The sequence below is a fragment of the Alosa alosa genome, chromosome 16 (genome assembly GCF_017589495.1).
Source record: "Alosa alosa isolate M-15738 ecotype Scorff River chromosome 16, AALO_Geno_1.1, whole genome shotgun sequence".
NCBI lineage: Eukaryota > Metazoa > Chordata > Actinopteri > Clupeiformes > Clupeidae > Alosa > Alosa alosa.
Window position 1 is genome coordinate 7,516,881 of NC_063204.1, and position 22,121 is coordinate 7,539,001.

At 43.1% G+C, this 22,121-nt stretch overlaps 1 protein-coding gene across 3 annotated transcripts; it reads left to right on the forward strand.

Moving 5' to 3' along the window:
• The first annotated feature begins 774 nt into the window (after nucleotides 1-774).
• htr5ab (5-hydroxytryptamine (serotonin) receptor 5A, genome duplicate b) lies at nucleotides 775-18,928 on the forward strand. Of its 3 annotated transcripts, none has more exons than XM_048266572.1 (3): nucleotides 775-862; nucleotides 9,465-10,266; nucleotides 18,472-18,928. In XM_048266572.1, the coding sequence occupies exons 2-3, from the start codon at nucleotides 9,517-9,519 to the stop codon at nucleotides 18,802-18,804; spliced, it is 1,083 nt and encodes a 360-aa protein (XP_048122529.1). In that variant the 5' UTR covers nucleotides 775-862; nucleotides 9,465-9,516; the 3' UTR covers nucleotides 18,805-18,928. The 3 variants fall into 3 exon arrangements, with proteins under 3 accessions (XP_048122529.1, XP_048122530.1, XP_048122532.1); XM_048266573.1 differs by lacking the exon at nucleotides 775-862 and adding an exon at nucleotides 8,328-8,473; XM_048266575.1 differs by lacking the exon at nucleotides 775-862 and adding an exon at nucleotides 8,328-8,473 and having other exon boundaries at nucleotides 9,465-10,257.
• The last annotated feature ends 3,193 nt before the right edge of the window (nucleotides 18,929-22,121 follow it).

Consider the following 22,121-nt stretch of genomic DNA (forward strand, 5'->3'; position numbering starts at 1 on the left):
CAAATCCATAACCTGACCCCTGTAAGAGAAAAATGAGCCCTTTTCCTTTTTAATTCTACATTTATCTGGTGAGATAAATTCTCAAGATCATCAAATAAATGTATACTTTTCCAAGAAGGCCAGAGAGATGTGTGAGGTGGGTAAACTACACCCCTTCATGCATGTAACCTGCATATCTCCAGGACACGCTGCACTCTTGGGAAATACTTGAGTTGAGTGGGGTTACAAACTACTGTCAGAGATTTGAAGAAACACATGTAATGAATTGTTATCTTTAATTAACTGGAGCTACCACAGAGCCTTCAACAAATGCTCAACTCCCCCGGTAATCCCATTCAAAAGGAGGAGCTTCGATTTGAAATCACACGCATACAGTTGGCATACTAAAATTATATTCCAACTCGTTTTATTTGAAAATAAAAGGGTTGATAGACTCTTGTAAACCCAGACGATCCCGGACCTGTCGTTCAGATTTCCAAAGTTATCTTTCACGCGTCACAAAGCCAACTGGTGACATGAAAGCAGTAACCAAATAAAACCAATGACATTGAAATTTCCATTATAGAAAGCTATTAATGTCGCTCCAGTTGTTTACTCGGTTGTTTTCAATAACAGGGATATTGGACGCACGAGTGTATCGTCAACGCGCCATCCCTTACCACCCCCTGCCACTGTTGTGGGCTTTGGTTCAATCCACAGTTAGAATTGTACGGGAAAGCATGCTGTGGCCATACGAGTGGGTAGCTTATTCACATGGTGCTTGCCAGGCGAGTGTCCACGAGCTGTGAAATCAGATGGAAGTAAGGGGCAGATCCAGTCTCTTTTCGCTAACTTGTTTGTGTCTCTTGAGATTTAATGCAGGGTAAGTTCTGCACGCGTTACTTGAATCGTTGTTTTCCTATTCGTAAGTTTCCAAAGCAAAGTTCGGTATCTGCTGTCAACCGGAATGGGGCAATATGTTTGATGTTCACTTATTCTGTTTTTTGTTTTCTCACGAGCTATGGCCTTCACCTTAATGGACACTGAAATTGTACTGTTTGTTAGTCAGTAGCACGAGCGCGCATAGTCTGATGGTTTTTGTTTATCAAGAGATAGATTACGTCTAAATCAGCTACAGGAGCTCCTAACAGTCTTCGCAACCATAGTCCTTGATGTTCAGAAAGTATTTAATCGGGAAAGTTTCTTCCAGCAGCAGCTATGACACAATCAACGCAGAATAATTCCAGATGCTGCGCTGTGTACATGCCTTTATGCGGTATTCCAGTAACCTATAGTGATTACTGGTTTACAGCGATCAACGATAAAGTGAGGGCGTTGTTTGTGTAGAAAGACTTACACAGGTTATTCAGGTTGATTAGAAAATATTTAACTTGAGACTTAACCGAGATCGCGCATGGATGTTATGACTGTTTTAAATATATATATATATATTTTCAGCGTATGGGATGCTGTGGCATCAGCATGCACGCATGAAAAATCGCAAATGTTTGAAAACGATAGTAAATTCTCCTTCATTACAATTTGGTCCGTAAATGTCAGGTCGATATATCATATTTATATCTCATCAAGACAGGAGGAATTGGAATAATTTATTAAGCATTTTGACAGGGAACACATTTATTAAAACAAAAATAATTATGTGACATTTGCGAAACTTGTGCAATCATTGTTGATTGGAATGACATTCAGGAAAGTTTGTTTTGCTTCCCAGGATTTGATGAATGAATGTATGTTGGTCTTTTCTATTTCTGTTCACTAGTGTCTCCTCTATCCCACTTCTTTCTTTCCCTCAACCATCCAGCCTCTCTCTCACTCTCTTTCTCTCTCTCTTCTTCACTCTGTCTCTTTCTCTCTATGTCTGTATGTGTGTGTGTGTGTGTGTGAGAGAGAAAGAGAGTGCTGGGTGTCTGTGAACAGTGAAATCAGCAGAGAAGGCAACAGCATAGATAAACTAACCTTGTTTGTCTACATTTGCAATTTCACAAGGTTTTTAATTAACATAATGTCTGTTTTACAATGAACCAAATTGTGTTTAATTCCTCCTGTAGGCAAACAATTATGTTGCATTCCAGTCACTGCATATCATACAGTAGGTCTACCTTTCTCAATCAACATGCATAACTGATGGCTAACATAGGCTGATGTGGGGAGATTGATTTGGCTTTGGGCTGAGGAGATAACCCTTGTGTTATCCTCAAATCTTACCGACACTCATTATCCTTGGGGTCAATTTGACCCCAGCTAAATAAACCCTCAGAAAATGATTATAATTCATATTGTTACCCAGTTTTTTTGTGACAGGTACTTAACAAGAGTGTAATAACCACCATCAAAAGCCCTACAAAACAATCCCACCCCCCTACACCCCTTTATGAACCTTGGCTGGAACTGGCAATATTGCCCATCCAGTGTCAGCAGCCCAAAGGCTTGCTGTTGCTTCCCCTTTTGACTTATACAGTCCTCCCAAAATGACTTATATGTAATATGTACTTGTGTATGTAATAATGATAATAACAATATGTTCTCATACTATTCAAATAATAATATCTATAATGTGTCAAATATTCATGTAGCCCATGTTTCATACAGCTGGGGTCAAACTGACCCCAAGGAACATCAATGTAAAAAATATTTGTACAGGACATTGAAAACAAATTATTGTACAAATTTCATGCTAACTCTGTTGTACCCTTCAATTGAGGAAAAGTCATAAAACATGAAGCAAAAAAAAATGTTGTTAAACGTTGCTTGGGGTCAAATTGACCCCAAGGATAACATGAGGGTTAAGAGTGAGGGACATCTCTGTCCATGGTGCTGAAACATTCCCCCAGGTACCTCTGTGTTGGGAGGGAATCCATAAGTGATATATCTCCTCTGTCTGTAACATATTTTAAAGTGACCAGAGCTCTGAAGGGTTGTTTTCTATGAAACTTAAAAGACTGGAGAACCTCTGTTTGACCAACAAACCTCCTAACTTCCTAAACATAGCTGTTGAAAACACTTGTCTTTCAAGTGACTGCCAACCTGTCTGATAAACATGGAGGCACATGAGAGAACATTTGTAAACCTCACCCAAGAAAACTGGTGGCTTGCTTGATTACCCTGTGTGTCTAATTAACTCAGAGGACCTTTGGGGACATGTCAAGGTATTGGGTGAAACTGCCCCAGATAAAGCTGAAGGAGGAGGTCCCCAGAAATCAGCTATCAGCCCCAGCTCCTGCCAGTGAGTTCATTTCCTCCATCTTCCTGCCATCAACTGATGAAGGTCTCACTGGCAGATGCCACTGCTTTGGGACAGACGTCTTTTCCGATCTGAAAAGAGTGTGCTTTTGCACAGCAGGGAGATGGTCGCTCATGGTTGCGCTGGCAGATGCTTGGGAGATGAGCCGGTGATTGGCAGTATTGAGAATGCGGGTGCGCTCAATTTCATGCCCCTGAGCACCATCTAATAAAGCAGGTGGGTTACAAAGGAGAGGGACGTGACTAATACCAACAGAAAGAGGCCAGGGCGTGTGAGCATGTGTCTGTGTGTGTGTGTGCGTATGTGTGGTGTGTGTGTGTGTGTGCATGTCTATGTGTGTGTGCGTGAATGTGTGGTGTGTGTGTGTATGTCTGTGTGTGTGTTTGTGTGTGTGTGTGTGTGTGTGTGTGTGTGTGTGTGTGTGTGAAAAAGAGGGGGCTGGAGGTGCTAGTTGGGTGTTGAGGGGAACACTTTTGTTGAATGCTCAATGGCTGAGGAGAGTGATGGATATCAAAAAGAAACAGAGCTAGAGAGTGAAGAAGATAAACTGGTTTTGTGAAGCACATCCCAATGTGGTAATGATCGTGTGGATAACACACACACACACACACACACACACACACACACACACACACACACACACATACACACACACACACACACACACACACAGATGTTTCCTGACAGGATGGTGTGTATGGATGGGTGTACCGATGCACACTGGGCAATGAGACACACTGTAGGTGATCAAAGGCACATTAATCACTCACAGGAACAGTGCCATGTGTCAACGGCATCACAGAGTAGAGTCTCGTGTCTCAGTCTTCCGGTAATACGCCTCCTGAATGTCAAATGCGAGAGAGAGAAGTCTCTTTTAATTCACTTCTCGCCATTAAATTCAGTTTAGTCAGGTTGTGATGGGTAGGAGACGCTCACAGCAGCACAGTTTCAGATAGACAGTGAAGGCTTCCAGCTCTCCTTGACTGGGAGCTATACATCTTGCCTCATATGTTTGAAGTTCAGTTGATGTGACAGTTCGCAATATCCTCTTTTGTGTTTATTTTTTTATTTGTTTTTTCACATTGTCTGTCACATGGCCTCAGTTTTGACTGATGACAAAACTCAGTGGCTACATTCTTCAGAAGGAGATTTGTTTGAGCTCTGTAACATCATGAGATGTGAAGTTCGCCAGAAATAGCAAGTCCAACACTGCCTGTCAGTGGCAATGACATTGTTTGTCCGCCACACAGATGTTGCTTCCCTGGGGAAGCAGTGAGGCAGTAACGTTGTTAGAGAAAGTGCAGGCCTGGCACAAGCGTTGCCATTTTAAGTCCTGTTGTGCAATTTAAATCTGATAAAAGTCCAATTAAAACAAATCTTATTTCGTCCTCTGTTTTTTATTAAACAACAAGAATAAAACCTTGCGGCTCACAACACCTTAAATTGGAAAATAAAACTGAAGGACTCACATGATCCACGATGGTTCAGCTGTAAAATGCATGAGATGTGTTAATAATAGAGGGAGGTGAGCTAGCCAGGACATGGTTAGTGGCTTACTTAGCGTTCATGGGCTTCGGAAAAACCTTTCTCCGAGTGAATACATCATCATTCCGCGTCATTCACGTCACTTAATGTGTGAGTCAGAGATCGGAAACTGGGGCTAGATTTTGCTAACAGAGTTGCCCAGTTAGGGGCTCGTCATCACTTTTGTCGTCACGTTGTAGTTCGTTTGTAGTCCATGTGGCCTTTCATGTCCAACAGTTTTAATGTGAACTTGGGAATTTGCCGTTTTTGTCACTTGAAAGCTGCATATCTTTCTTTCACGAGCATCTTACACTATATTTAAAGCAAATACAGTTGCTTGTTTAGGATTAGTGTAGTGTATGTTTTAACCTTTGTTGTGGCATCCGTGTTTGTCACACATTCCGATGGCAAAGCACATGAACACTTGCTGTCGGAAAAACAAAGTAGCCATGGGGGCGGTCCTTGTCATTCCAAGGTGCTCTGAATGCACCATTATTCCCACTTCTGCCTCACCTCTACACCCCCCAATCCCCACCAGCACCTGTCAGAGGTTACCTGGCAGTTGGAGTCATCAGAAAGCGGTGGGAATTATAACTGAAACTGTCGGTTTCAGTAATGTATATGGTGATAAGTCGGGCATATTGCTTATGTCAGCAGAATACACAACACTGCTGGCCAACTGACTCATTTAGAGGAACTTATGCAAGGGCTAATAATCGCTCCATCATTTATTATGAATGGATACCATCCCATATATAACTCTTAAAGGCCATTCTAATGAGGCCAATTTGCTGGATCAGGAGTTGAATTACACTGCCTAGTTGGCCTGGTTTCTTGGGATTTTTGCTCTAAAACTTACCCAAGATATATCTCAGGTTTAAAATTGGAACAATTGTAATCTTGTCCATGTAAAAATGTCCCAGATATCTTTTTATTTAAGCATGGGGATATTAAAGCATAACTATAATTAATGCACATCTTCCAGTCTGACATATACCCCTCCCTCCCACACACAGATGCTCTTTTGAACAGCATGAGACCTTGACATCGGATTCTAATGACCATGCTCACAGCGGTTGATTTGGTGTGTACATTAGTGCATGCGGAATCCCAACGTGCAGCAGAGCTGAACGTGTATTTTACCTCAACCTGTGTGCAAATGCACATGTTTTTTGAAATAACTTACTGCTGGCAGTATGAAGCACCAGTGTCAGCACTGGAGTATGTCTCTGATGAGTGTCTCAGTGTCTTGTCATCGCCTTCACAATCTGCTGAAATACCCTCCAGGAGTATCAACAGTTCTACCGACTACTTGCTCAAAAACGTTTCCGCACCTCTCCGCTCATTTCAGAGTCTAAGGCTGAATGTACTGGAGTCCTTGATATAATAATAATAACTTGAAAAGCATTTCCTGAAGGAAATACAGTGCATGAAAATGCAAAAAATATTATGTAAAATTTCATACAGTAAAAACAAATAATGCAGATATAGTTGCAATAGTGTTGCTAGGGTACATATGTTGGTTGTTATGCCAAATTAAGTGGTTGCTATGCTGGTTGCTTGGGTAATCCTGTTGGTTTCTATGGTGGTTGCTAGGTTGACATTGTGGTGGTTGCTAGGCTGTTGCTAGGGTATTTGACATGGTTGTTAGGCTGTTGCTAGGGTACTTGAGGTGGTTGCTATGCTGTTGCTAGGTTAGTTGTGGTGGTTCCTATGCTGGTTGCTAGGTTAAACTCATTGGTTGCTAGGTTGTAACTGTGGAAGTGGTTGCTAGGCTGTTGCTGGGGTATTTGACATGGTTGCTAGGCTGTTGCTAGGGTATTTGAGGTGGTTACTAGGTTGTTGCTAGGTACTTGAGGTGGTTGCTAGGCTGTTGCTAGGGTAGTTATGGTGGTTGCTATGCTGTTGCTAGGGTACTTGAGGTGGTTACTAAGCTGTTGCTAGGTTAGTTGTGGTGGTTGCTATGCTGGTTGCTAGGTTAAACCCATTGGTTGCTATATTGGTTGCTAGGTTGTAACTGTGGTAATGGTTGCTAGGCTGTTGCTAGGGTACTTGAGGTGGTTGCCTGGCTGTTGCTAGGTTAGTTGTGGTGGTTGCTATGCTGGTTGCTAGGTTAAACTCATTGGTTGCTATATTGGTTGTTAGGTTGTAACTGTGGAAGTGGTTGCTAGGCTGTTGCTAGGGTATTTGACATGGTTGCTAGGCTGTTGCTAGGGTACTTGAGGTGGTTGCTTTATTGGTTGCTAGGTAGATGAGGTTTAATATAGTTGGAATGACTGAACAGTTAAATATGTGGATAGTTTAAATGGTTAAATTATTTGCTAGGTAGATGAGGTTTAATATAGTTGGAAAGACTGAAGAGTTAAATAGGTGGATAGTTTAAAAGGTTAAATTATTTGTTAGGTAGATGATGTTTAATATAGTTGGAATGGCTGAACAGTTACAGTATATAGGTGGATAGTTTAAATGGTTAAATTATTTGCTAGGTAGATGAGGTTTAATATAGTATGAATGACTGAACTAGGTAGATGAGGTTTAATATAGTTGGAATGACTGAAATAGGTAGATGAGGTTTAGTATAGTTGGAATGACTGAACAGTTAAATAAGTGGATAGTTTAAAAGGTTAAATTATTTGCTAGGTAGATGAGGTTTAATATAGTTGGAATGACTGAATAGTTATATAGGTGGATAGTTTAAATGGTTAAATTATTTGCTAGGTAGATGAGGTTTAATATAGTTGGAAAGACTGAAGAGTTAAATAGGTGGATAGTTTAAAAGGTTAAATTATTTGTTAGGTAGATGATGTTTAATATAGTTGGAATGGCTGAACAGTTATATAGGTGGATAGTTTAAATGGTTAAATTATTTGCTAGGTAGATGAGGTTTAATATAGTATGAATGACTGAACTAGGTAGATGAGGTTTAATATAGTTGGAATGACTGAAATAGGTAGATGAGGTTTAGTATAGTTGGAATGACTGAACAGTTAAATAAGTGGATAGTTTAAATGGTTAAATTATTTAATAGGGAATTATTGTAGTGAGGACTTTTATTTTGAAACAGTTGTGGACAGAGAAAACAGTTGAACATGATGTGTAGTCTTAAGAGAATGAGACTGTATGCTTAAAGCCTGAGAAACTGACAGTTGATGCAGGTGGCCGGAACACCTGGCCTAGGATTCTAATTGCTCTCTCTAAAGGGCTCTATTGTGATGTCATCAGCCCAATGTTAAGTCTAAGGGGAAATTTTAATAGTTTTTAATTAATAGTTTAAAAAGGATAAAAGTTACAAATATGAAAAATACAAAGCCCGGATGTCACAAGTAAGACCTATGTAACAAAGTTTGAATGAAGTTTCTACGTTAAACGGTTGAAGCTGCATTAAGTGCGTTAGAAGAATAATAATAAGAAGACTTTGGAAGAACAGTAATACATTTTATTTATAATGCACTTTTCATCAGAAGATCTCAAAGTGCTACAGGTTAAACACACACACACAAAAAAGGTGAGCAGTTTAAGGAAAAAGAAAAGGTTTTAAAAAAACCTCTAAAGGGGACCAAAAGCTTTGCTAAAAAGAAATGTCTTAAGACCTTTTTTTAAAATAGTCAGTGGATTGTGGTGCCCTCAAGGTGTCAGGGAGGGCATTCCACAGACGTAGGGCAGCAGCACAGAAAGCCCTATCTCCCATGGTCCTGAGTCTGGTTCTGGGTATGTGGAGGAGGTTTGAGTGAGTTGAGCGGAGGGAGCGTGTGGTGTTTTGTGGGTTGATAATTTCTTTGAGGTAGGGGGCATGTCCATGGATGCATTGGTGAGTGAGGAGGGAAACCTTGTACTCAATCCTGGTGGAGACGGGAAGCCAGTGAAGTGAGTGGAGAATGGGGGTAATGTGCTCATGTTTCTGCACTCTCATCAGGATCCTAGCTGCAGAGTTTTAGATGTACTGAAGCCTCTGCAGACTCTTGCTAGGGATCCCAATGAGAAGTGCGTTACAGTAGTCCAGTCTGGAGGAGACAAAGGCATGAACCAGCTTTTTAGCATCTTAGAGGGAGAGAATGGGGCGGAGTTTGGAAATGTTACGGAGGTGGTAGAATGAGGTCTTGCAGAGGTGATTTATATGGGCTTCAAAAGTGAGTTGGGAGTCCATTTTTACACCAAGATTTGTGACTGTTGATGAGAGGGGGATGTTGGAGCCAGAAAAGGTGATGTTGGTTATGGATGATGATTTGGTCTGGTGAGGAATGCCAATTAGTATGGCTTCAGTTTTGATATGTTTCTCTGAATTATAAAAGGACTTTGGGACGGAAGGGAAAGAGCTGGAGCCATTTCGTACATGTCTTTCTCGAGCATTATAAATAGTTTATTACAACATTCAAACAACTGCTGCATTCAGTCATGTCGATGACTAGCATACAGTATGTGATGAAAAATCAAAGTAAATTGAGCTGCATTGCCATGAACTATTCAGCCCAGAGTCTCTTCTTCTTCCTCCATTTAGACAGAAAGTCATCCAGCACATCAATTAGTAATCAAAGAGGGCTTTGGCCTGTGCTCAGACATTGCATAGCAGAGCAGAGAATATCAGTACTAAATTGATGACCGCTAACTGTCCTTTTTTAATACTGTATTTCTTTTCATCTTGGATTATTCATCATCAGGGACTCTTTACGGGCTTAAATCTACTCTATTTCTGACCCCACAGTGACCTTTGAGGCAGAGCCATAAGTGCTGGCCTGGCTGAACCAGGGGAGACCATGTCGGTGGGTTGGGTGGAAGGTGGAGTCATGACGTACACCAACGCCTCCGTGCTCTCCGCTGCTAACTCCACGTCCGGCGGGGACGACTCGGAGCTGGGTAACTTCTACCGTCCGTTCTCGGTGTTCAGCGTGCTGGCGGTCACACTGCTGGCCATGCTGGTGGTGGCCACGTTCGTCTGGAACCTCTTGGTGTTGGTGACCATCCTGCGCGTGCGCACCTTTCACCGCGTGCCGCACAACCTGGTGGCCTCCATGGCCACCTCGGACGTGATGGTGGCCGGCCTGGTCATGCCACTGAGCCTGGTGCACGAGCTGAACGGCCGACGCTGGAAGCTGGGCCGCCTGCTCTGCCAGGCGTGGATCTCCTTCGACGTGCTCTGCTGCACGGCCAGCATCTGGAACGTGACGGCCATCGCGTTGGACCGCTACTGGTCCATCACGCGCCACCTGGAGTACACGCTCAAGACGCGCAAGCGCATATCTAACGTCATGATCGCGCTCACCTGGCTCCTGTCGTCCGTCATCTCGCTCTCGCCACTCTTCGGCTGGGGCGAGACCTACTCGGAGGAGGACCTGGAGTGTCAGGTGAGCCAGGACCCGTCCTACACCATCTTCTCCACCTTCGGCGCCTTCTACCTGCCGCTCTGCGTGGTTCTCTTCGTCTACTGGAAGATCTACAAGGCTGCCAAGTTCCGCATCGGTTCGCGCAAGACCAACACCATCACGCCCATGGCCGAGGTCGTAGAGGTGACTTACTTTCGGGTTTTCGGGACGGGGTTGTGGGGTGGAGGTTTGACTGCTGGTGAAGGGTAGTAGTGATCATGATGCATGCACAAGTGGGGAACAAATTATTTTGAACCAAATGTATATGACAAATAACCAACATAACTTGGTTGATTAAAATTATATTATTATTATACTTATTACATTATTACTTATTACACTATACAAAATTGTGTAGCTTTTTCAGTTGTTTTCTTAAAGGTGCAATTGGCGATAGTACGCAATTTCATAACGTTTTTTGTCACATTCCATGAACATCTCCTTACAATCCGTTAGCTGCCCACTACAGAACAGAAAAACGGTCTCTCAATGCAGCCCAGGCTCTGTCACAGTGAATTTGTTCCGGCCAGGGAAAAAGTTCCGGATGACGCAACAATACCGTTCTAATCAGCAGTTTATATACATACCTCAGATGTCAGCACTGCTTTTTTCGCCTTAATGGGTCTAGTCTCCACCCATTTGGTAAAAAAATCAGTGGCTGTTAGTAGGTATCGGTTACCTGATTTCCGCGACTTCTTCAATGGACCGATGAGGTCAACACCTTCATATAAATGTTAGACAGAAGAAAAGAAGAGTTCAATCTGTGATCTGTCACGTCTCTAGCAAATCCATGTGAAAGTGCAATCTCACCGATCATGTGCCAAGGTGCCACAGGTTTAATTGGCTTCATCTCTGGTGGCTCTGTCTTCACCCTCTCGAACGTCTGGCATGGTTCGCAGGTGCTGACCTTCACAGCAAATGAAGAATGAACAGAAACTGTTAATAGCCATTCATCTGTACATAGAAAATGAAACAGTTGTACTGTCAGAACCGAACTAATATAAATTCACCAACCCAATTGTCGACATGAGCTGTGATGTTGTGCCAATAAAACCTCTGCCTGATCTTCTCCATCATCCTGTCCCTGCCGAAATGACCAGCATGGACCTCCTCTAGGATGGTAACCTTCTCTTCCTCAGAGAAAACAACCCTCCTCATGGAATGTCCATCAGTCCCTCTGTAGAACATGATGTCACCTGAAAAAAAAAAAAATATATAAAAAATAAATTATAAAAGAAACTACATTGTCTAGGTGGAAGACCTGGCCATTAGCAACACTAAGTGTGGGTACACCAAATAACTTGCGTTACAGTCGCCATTACCTCTGGGCTAGATTTTATTAATGAAGTTGTCAATCTAGCTTTAGTCCCTCAGGTGAATTCTGAGGTAAATATACAAAAAATGTCATAATAATAATGGCATGTAACCGTGAAAGTAGATATACACCTTTCATAACCCGAAAGCCTTGAAACATTTGATTAGAAATGGCAAATTGTTGGGGAATGACACATTTTGAAGGCTATGATTGTGCTAAGGTGATTGTGCTAGCGTTAAAGGTGTTGAGCTTGGCGAACTTTGAAGCAAGTTAGCAGTCCAGCTAGTTATTTGATAATATAACACAAATGGTTAGCGAAGTAATTCAGTTAAGTTAACATAACAGATTTCTGACATAATCTGCATAGCAGATAGTACATTAGTTCGCAGCTAAAGCATTTACACAACCGTAGCATTACCTTGAAGAGAGAAGTTGTTGGCTGCTTTCCTGATTGCTCTCTTGGAAGACTCAGTGACCCCCTTGCTTGTACTTCTCTTTGCTGGAAAGATAAAAGAAAATGTCGTGTAACAACACCATCTTAACAACTGTTTGTCACTATCAAAATCACAAAATGTTTTAAATAAAGATAACTATGCGCTAACAACTTTTGCTTTGTCAGCCACTGACAGCTAACGTCAACACAAAAGTTAATTAGGGCTGGCTAATGCTACAAACACTAAACGTTAAGAAACTAAGAAACTCTAACTTGTATAGCTAATGAATCGTACTAAAACTAATGTAAATTATCACGATTTTGAAAATAAATAAATAAATAAATAAATAATAGGGCCTGTGGCAGTAGATGTGGGTATCCCAAGGAAATTTGGAGTCGCGCTCTCGCTGGTCTGAGGTGATATGACGCAGTGACAAGATGCACTTCACGTTAATGCGCCGAGCTGCCCTAACCAGATATATTGCATAGCGACCAGCGTATGGCGCTGCCGAACAGCTGATTAGAACGGTATTGTTGCGTCATCCGGAACTTTTTCCCTGGCCGGAACAAATTTACTGTGACAGCTCCACTGTGGAGTTTCTCTCGGAATACTGAAAATATCATGTACGTTGTTTTGGACAGAAGCATCTGCTAAGAATTTTAAATATAAACATAAAAATAAACAAACACAACGTAATTCACAATCGCTGACTGCACCCTTTAATCTCAAGATTGTTGATATTACTATTATCTCTGTTCAGACTGTCTTTGAGATTTACACAGTAGAACTGCCCATAGTTATTCATATTAATGCGATGTTAGAGCACACATGGTCTTCCCTTTTTATTTCTGTTTCCCTCTGATTTCCTTTGATTAATCCTTAACTCATGCATTCACAAACCTATATACTCAAGGCTTTCCATTAGCATAATGTCGATAATCATTTGTGGAATTCAGGTGTAAACCTGAATGGCCTAAGATGCATTAAGGGCCAGAAGGCATAATTTGTTCTTAGGAGATGGTCCACATGCTTACAGACACACACACACACACATATGCACACACACACACACACACACACACACACACACATATGTACACACACACACACACACACACACACACACACACACAGACATACACACACACACACACCACACATACGGACACATACACACACACACACACACACACACACACACACACACACACACACACACACACACATGCCCATTTTTCTTCGTCGATTTCAATCTGTTCCTTCTGCTTCCTGGTAATGAATCCCGGTCTTAGATCTAAAGCTCTTTTAACGAGGCAGGGAGTCTCGAGGGCATAGTATGAGAGACCATTTGTTTTAAAATTGTGTACATACAGCAATTGCAGGTACTACTGTAACATGACACAGATTCAGAGGTTTGAACTATCTGAATGGATTGCTGATAACTCTCAAAGTTTTGTTGGTGTATACATGACTGGACAGTCCTGGAGTGCAAGAGGTCATCTGGTTAAATAGATTTCTGTCATGTTGCAGGATACACTTGACTGAGTATACATATGGGTAGCTCATTGTAAATGAAGCAAGTGAAAGGTGATTACCAGTGACTGATGAGTAGATGACCAATGACCACTGACAGAATCATTGATATTCTGCTTCGTGGCTTTTTTGGCTGGTACCAACAACATACACCTTGGGAGAAAATTGCTGAATCGTTTGAAGGAGAGAACGCAATTCTTTCTTTCATTGTCTCACTCCCTCTGTGTTTTCCCCTCTCTCTTTCTTTAGGCATGTGTATGTGTGCACTTGTGTGTCTGCATGTGTGTCTATTCTTGAACACCATCACTTTATTCTTTAGGGAATTGAGTCATCAACACTAATATATTCAGACATGCCATTAAGGCCTCAGTCGTCTCAACTGATCATTTTTTCTCCTCCATTCTTCCTCGCCTAACAATCCCTTCTTTCTTTCCCTCTTTCTTCCAGCCAATCGCTCCATTGCCACCAATCACTACCTCATTGTGCCATTCTCCTGCATGTGCCATTTTCCACAATTCACTGTCTCCACTCTCGGCATAATGAACAGTAAGAAATAAACCTGCCTGAGTGGGCATGGTGATATCTGAGCAACAGGATCTGCAATTGCTATTAGGGCTATTTTGAGAAAACCTTGTTGATCCATCTGTTGTCTTGTCTTGTCCTGTTGACAGGACGAAAAAAGGATGTCTTCCTATTATGGGCTCACTGCGTGTCTCTGAGTGCTAATATAGCAATTAAATCCAATTATAGACCAGGCCAGGATGTGCATGAACACGTGAAATGTGATGATGTTGTCTCCACTAACTCCTCAAAAAGCCTTCAAAAGAAATCTAAAATATAAATCTTTTCTCCAAATAAACAAATTTCATGTTAAAAGGATTCATCTGCACAATTCAAGTGGATGGCTTTTTGGATGCAAAGTCATATTGTACAAAGTGAACCCAAAATCTGACAGCTGACAAGTAAGATAAGTTGACAAGTTAACAAGTTGACAAGTTGACAAGTTAAGAACAAGTTCTCTGTGACTTTTACTGTGACTTTCAACACAATGATTGGAACTTCTATTGAATTCATGTCAAAACTCAATACTGCTGAAGCTATGATTGCCATTATTCTCGTTTCCTTCGTAGTAAGTTGAGTGGGTTAAGTCAAGACAAGAGGTAAATTCCTCTCTGTCTTGGTGAAGGAATGCTTGAAAGAGAGAGATAGAGGGTGATGTTGTTTGCCATGGCATCATTCTGTTATTGCAGCTCTTTGTGGGACCCAAGGACACAGCAGAAAGGGAAATGGCCCGCGACTTGGAATCGTGACTGATGGTCTAAAGCCGCTGTGCTGCCTAATGTAGAACTCGGTTCCTGACAAGCAGGTCAGCTATTGCAACAAAGGGAAGTCTATGGGTCGGTATTGCAACTCAACTGTGAGGAAGGAGAGATTCTTATCAGAGAGCTTTCAGCCTGAACTGAATGTTTTTCAAGAAATCCATATATTGCAAATATAATAAAGGCAAACCTTACTTTACAAAATGACATAACCTTTTGCCACAAATTGGATTTCATTCCACGAATAAATTTGTTCATTGTGAGATTTAAACTGAACTTAACTGAATTTAAACACTAAAAAGTAAGCCATTACATAAACAGACAAATAGATAAACAGTAAGGATTGTAGATACCTGGATTTTTTGGTCACAATTCTCCTTCCGTCTCCCGAAGGGTTGCCAGTTCTATCCCAGACCAGTAGGAAAAATGTGGGTGGGGGAAGTGGTTGAACACTGCCCTTCCATACCCACATCCATGGCTGAAGTGCCCTTGAGCAAGGCACCTAATCCCTCACTGCTCCCCGAGCGCCACTGTAGCAGGCAGCTCACTGCTCCGGGTTAGTGTGTGCTTCACTTCACTGTGTGTTCACTGTGTGTTGTGTGTTTCACTAATTCACGGATTGGGATAAATGAAGAGAACAAATTTCCCTCGGGGGATCAAAAGAGTATATATATACTTACTTCAAACACTTCCTGTAACCTGAAAGCACCTGTTCTCTCTCTCTTATCCTAGTTCCCTGAAGAGAACCACTATTTTAGCTCTCACCTCCGTCCATGGAGTCTTGACTCTAAGTTCTCCTTAGCTAAGAAGAGCTCAGCACTGCTCACTAACATGTTAACTTAGCTGCTACAAGTGAAGTCTGCTGGGAACTTGCCAGTGTACCGACAATATTGCCTCTGCATAAGATCCGGAAATGTCTGTATGTTAATTAGTGCCCTGTGTCCCTATTTGGTTATTAAGCGATGATGCAATAATGGTAATAATAAATGTCTTTCCGGGTTCAACAGCTTTTAGAGCCGCTCGTTTTTCTCCACAGACAGTAAAATAAACAATTTTTTCCGCTATTTAGAGTAGCCTTTAGAATTGTCATCTTACTACTCACTTGTTGCCTCAACCTAATAAAATCCTATTTTTCGCAGAAGCCTGGACGTTACCCTTGATTGTATCATCTGGCTGCACAGCTACAGTAATTGCTCTGTTAAATTTAATCGATTTTGTTTTACTCTAAAACGGAGGTGATGGTGACAAGGGTTACAAGTTGCAAAAACGGGCTGGCTGCGCTAGTAAATGTTACCTTTTTTGACAAAAAAGCTATTGGGCCCGTGACGTCGGACTTAACAACCAAATAGTATTTGGTGCCTAGCACACACAGTAACTGGAGTAACTGTCCTTCAACAAAATAACTACCAACTGGAGTTAATGTCTTTCAACAGAACAAGACCTGCAACAAAGAAGTATGTTTGGTTTATGTTTGTTGTCTCTTTCTCATTCTTTAACACCTGTAAAGCCACCTGTTAAGTGTTTGCTCAGTGATGGGGAAAACATTCTTGGTTTGGCTGATTCTTGGTTTATGGTCTTTGCTTCTTTCTCACTCTCGGACACCCGGAAAGCCAAAATGTTTGCTCAGTGTTGGGAAAAGAAAAGGAGCATACTCCAAGATGATACGTTTGCACCATCTTTTCCTCTCCCCCACTCACACAATCCATTTGCCATTTATCACTCTGGGGTGTATTTCCCAAAACCATAGTTGCTATCCTGTTAGCAACTTAGTTGGTTGGCAATGCAAAATTGCATTGCAACCAACAACGTTGCTAACTTAGTTAGCAACCATGGTTTTGGGAAACGCACCCCTGTTCTGTACAGATTCCTTGAACTGATTGGACTTTGGCTGAATGAGCACCAACTTGACCAGAAAAAAAAACTAGTCTGGAAGAAGTGTTGTATCACAGAAGAAATAGGGCACAGCGCAATTGGTCAGTTAGCGGTGAGAAGCCATTGTTATTTGTTTAGCCCCCCTATGGGTAAGTGGCTCACAGAAATCCTCAGCACCAGCTCTTTTTGCATCAACCGGAAAAGGCCATAATCCCATTATCTCACAGTAAAATATTCCCAGCAAATTGAGCGTCAGCGTCAGTTCTGGCAGGCCAAGTAGTCAAGGCGCTGCTAACCGCTATGGGCATCAGCTGATCAGCTGTCAACTCCCTTCGCACTCCCCCGGGCTTCTAAATGGCTATATCCAAACAGGGCACCTTTATTTAAAGCTGCTTTAGTTATTCCTAACTGCTTGCTGCTCGCATTTATGCAACCCACCTCCTCCCCTGCTCCACCCTGTGGTGTATAACATGGCATAGGCTTTTATGTCATAGTTGCCTGCTCTGTTCATATGGGGGAATGTAGTTTAGCTCGCTCAGTGTTAAACTGTGTGAGCGCCCCTAATGCTGCTGCTGTCCCCAGGCTCACTGCTCTTTCATGGTGCTCATGAAAGGTCTGGGGACCCCTCTGAACAGAGCCATACCGCCAAATTTAATTTGTAATATATTCAATACAATTTCCTAAAGAATTTTTATTGCCTGTGTTGTTCTTGACTTAATGGACCTGACAGAAATGGGAGATGACTTCATTTTAAAGTCATGGATCCAGGACACTTGACATTTTTTGGAGCTGGTCTCAGCCTCTATAGCCCCAACTCTGATTGCCAGATGGACCTCCAGGCTGCCTCTTTGCTGTGCCTGTGAGTAGTCTTTAACCCAAGCTGCAAATTGAAAATTTCACCTGCTTACCCGCTCTCTCGGGGAGTGCCAAGCGAGAAAGCCAAACTGACCTTGACTGATTTAGAGCAAGAGTCTCTGCTGTTGCTCATCAAATCACCCATGTATCTTGCGATCTCTCTCGGTGTCTCTCTTTCTCCTTCGCCATCTGTCACCTCTCCCCTGACTCTTTCTGTCATTCTGCCACTCATTCCTATGTTGCAAATGTCTCGTTCCTCATTCCTCCCCTCATTTTCTCTCATGCTCGCAGTGCCAGTTTTCGTTCCCATACCTTCGAGCAACTCAGACGACAGATGGCGAAGTCACAATAGGATGGTGTCTGCGCCATCTCAGACTTATTGTTATTGTAAAAGGTCAGACCTTCCCTGTAAAAATGGGACAAGCGGACACTGAGACAAAGTCTTTATAAAGCAGCTTTGTAAAAGCTGGTTTTGTGGGGTGGTTAGGAAAGGGCAGCCACCCGTTACTGCGGCGGCGGAATGAATTAGACTCTGACTCCAGTTTGGGTTTTCAACAGGGACAGGCAGTTGGACAAAATGGGAGGCATTTAGCAGAGGTCGATGTAGCACCCACTGGGAATTCAATCGAGACAAAAATGATTCAAATCAGAAAGGCTAAATCTGAGTGGGTGGTTGTTGTGAAGGAAAGTCAAACTAAGCCATTTCTGGCTTTTTTTCATATTGACATCATGCGATGACTCAATTGAAATGCTATAGCTTCTCTTTCCCCTCCTCTCCTCTCCTTACCTCACCTCTCCCCTCCTCATCTCTCCTATCCTCTCCTCCCCTCTCCTCTCCTATCCTATTCTCTCCTCTCCTCTCCTTTCCTCTCCTCACCTCACCTCATCTCTCCCCTCCTCTCCTCATCTCTCCTATCCTCTCCTCCCCTCCTCTCCTCCCCTCCTCTCCTCCCCTCTCCTCCTCTCCTCTTCGCCTCTCCTCTTCTCTTCTCCTCTCCTCCCTTGTCTCCTCTCCCCTCAGGTGAAGGAGGCGGAGGGTCAGCCCCAGATGGCCTTCACGGCGCGCCACGCCACCGTCTCCTTCCAGACGGACGGCGAGACGTGGCGCGAGCAGAAGGAGCGCCGGGCGGCGCTCATGGTGGGCATCCTGATCGGCGTCTTCGTGCTCTGCTGGATCCCCTTCTTCCTGACGGAGCTGGTCATTCCGCTCTGCTCGTGCGACATCCCGCCCATCTGGAAGAGTGTCTTCCTCTGGCTCGGTTACTCCAACTCCTTCTTCAACCCTCTCATCTACACAGCCTTCAACAAGAACTACAACAACGCCTTCCGCAACCTCTTCTCCAGGCACCGCTGAAGGAACTGGGGTTGGGGGCAGGAGGAGGGAAGAGGAAGAGGAAGAGGAGGAGAAAGAGAAAGCACAAGAGAAGGCGAAGGAGATGGAGAGGCAGGGAAGATAGAGATGGAGGAGATGGAGAGAGAGAGAGAGAAAGAGAGAATGGAAGGAAAACGGATGGAGAGAGGGAGAAAGAAGAAGAAGAGGAGGAAGAAGAAGAAGAAGAAGAAGAAGAAGAAGAAGAGGAAGAAGAAGAAGAGGAGGAAGAAGAAGAAGAAGAAGAAGAAGAAGAAGAAGAAGAAGAAGAAGAAGGAAGAAGAAGAAGAAGAAGAAGAAGAAGAAGAGGAGGAAGAGAGAAAGAGAACGAAAAAAAGAGAGGGAAAAGGGAACGTGGTGGGAGAAACGAGAGGTGATCAGAGGAAGAAAAGGACTGACAGGAAGAAAGTCAAAGAAAACCAGCATGTTCTGACCATCTACAGTGTGGGAGGAGTCTAAGGAACAAAAAAGAAATGGAGAAGAGACCCTAAGGGTGAACACTGAGATGGGAGGTGATAAAACAAAAATGAGACAAAGACAAAAATGGGAACTGGAGAAACCAACATGACAGGAAGAGATAGTCAAAGAAAACCAGCATGTTCTGACCATCTACAGTACACAAAGTTATGACATGGCAATGAACCAATGAACCCCCCAGGAGCTCTAAGGAACAGTAAAAAAGAAATGGATGTCTAAGGAAAACAAAAGACCTATCCATTCCCAGTTAGGGGTGAACACTGAGATGGTACAGCCTTTTATTAAAACAAAAAATGAGCAAATAGCAAAGACATAAAACTGGGAACTGGAGAGCATATTACTTATTGAAACAGGAGTTCTAAAGCGGCACAATGCATGCAGAGGAGCACAGAACTGTGGCACACGATGGAGTCACAAGGGTGGACCTTTGCCTTGGGGTGTGCATCATCAGGAGAGTGTAAATAAAGTTTACAGCTGGCTGACTGTACAGACCTAAGTTCTTCAAGACTCACAAGTGTGACTTTGTGAGCTGTGGGAACACTGACTCTGGAAAACATTTTGTGAATTCAGTGGGCATCTGCCAGTATTGGTAGACATGTGGTTTTTATGTTGTTGAGGGAACACAATTCAGTAGACCACTGTCTTTAAGAGAGCCTAAATTGTGGACTGAAGCAGAGCCTTCTGGATTGGTTATTATTCACTCATGAACATGAAGTGATCAGTGTGACCAAAGCAAGTCAATGTGTGTGAAGTAATAGACCTTCGAAGTTCGCCTACAAAAAGGACCCAAAGCTTCCATCTTTGCCCATATAAGCAGATCCGGATACTATCTTTGCCTGTATAAGGATATTCAAATCTCCTTATATGGGCAAATGTGGCAGCTTTGGGTCCTTTTTGTAGGGAAACTTCTATTGTCATTGTTGCTGATGATACATCCTTTCCCCACCTGTACATGAGTCATGTTACTTAGTATCCATGTTGAAGACATGTTGCATGGAGACCCATTAAGGTGTGATCTAGCAAGCTGTGAGCTGGTATTGCAGACAAGTGAATGTTTTATCGCAGGGGTATCTGTGCACAAGGTGTAATTAAAATAAAGGTTAAGTAACACCTGATATAGAATAGCATTTTTCCTTCTTTAAAAAATCCCTGTGGAGCAGAAGCTTTTAGCATAGTCAAGCCCTCACGGGTGTTGATTGATGAAATAACAACTTTATTCTCCTCACAGCAGGTTAATTCAACTGTTCAAGTATTTTAAAGTCTTTCAAAGGGTCCCCTGTGGGTACACTCTGTGTAGTTGCTTGTTCTTGTACAGTGGCCTTCATGTCCAAGATCCCTAAACAAAAACATCTGGTTGGATGTGAGAGCACCTCTGCCACAATGTCTGTTTTTAGAGGGAGTCTGTAAAGACCCTGTGATCCACTTCAACAGTGTTGTAATTTCAAAGATTACAGGTTCCTTGTGTGTGTGTGTTTTGTGTGTGTGTGTGTGTGTGTGTGTGTGTGTGTATGTTTGTGATTGAGTGCGTGTGTATATTTGTCTATGTAGTAGTGTCTGTGTGTGTGTGTGTGTGTGTGTGTGTGTGTGTGTGTGTGTGTGTGTGTGTGTGTGTGTGTGTGTGTGTGTGTGTCTGTGTCTGTGTCTGATGTATGTGTGTGAACTAGCAGCGAGAGATGTACTCTAGCAGAATCGCTCAGGTGCAGCCAACCTGAAAGGCACCAACTCAAAAGCGACAGCCACAGAGAGAGCCTGCGGAGGAGAGGAGGGGAGGGCGAGGAAAGTGCAAGCGGAGTCGGAGAGAGAGAGAGATGAAAAAAGAGCGACGGGAGAGAGAGAGAGAGAGACAAAAAAAGAAAAGAGTAGGAACACGTGCTTAATGCTGCCTCTGAGCAGGCCCTCCTTGATGAAGGGATGCTTTTCATTTCTACATGAAAGATTGAATGAGCGATAATCAAAGAGAGAGAGAGAGAGAGGGAGAAAGAAGATATATAGAGAAGGTAGAGAGATTAAGAGGGGTTCTGAAAGTGCTACAGAGCCATGCTGTCAAAAACGTTGAAAAAGACAGGAGGTGCTTCTTGCAAGCGCATCTAACCCTCAAGCAAAAAGTGACTGTGCAAACTAACCCACAGTGTTTTTAAACAGGTTTGAATATATTTCCGACTCCCTTCCGCCCTCCGGCACTCCAGCCCTGCTGGGCAGACGGCTGCACCGACACCCTGCATTCTGATTTGGCCCCGGGCGCCTCTTTGCCTGGGAACACTCCGTATCCATCTCTTGCTGTCAGAAGAGCAGCTCTCCCTGGTTCATATGGGCCCACCCACAGTCACCACAGACACAGCCCCGTCAGCTTCTTCCGCATGCCACCCCAGCCAACGATGGCAATGAACCAATGAACCCCCAAGCAGGCGACAGAGTGTAAACTTTTACAGTAAAGATGCAGATATCACCCCTCATTACGGATGCTTCACCACACTAAGGAAATGACAGTGAATGCGTGTGTGGTGTGTGACCAGAAAGACTTGCGACTCTGTGACCTATCCATTCCATCATGTTATTCGGGGACACAGGGACACGCTTCGGTCACAGCTTGTTGACTGTCCCACTGCGGCTTGTTAACGTTCGGGCTTCTTACCTGTGGGCATCTGGGGGAAGTGGACAGGGAATTTCCTGACTGCAGAGGTGTCACTAAGGGCACTTGTCAGTGCCAGACAATGGACAAGGTTGCTACAGTCATTCTACTTGACATTGATTAATGATTCATACCACAGAGGTGTCTCGTGATTCTTGCAAAGCATTTAGCCTGTAAGATAAGTCTGTTTTAGTGT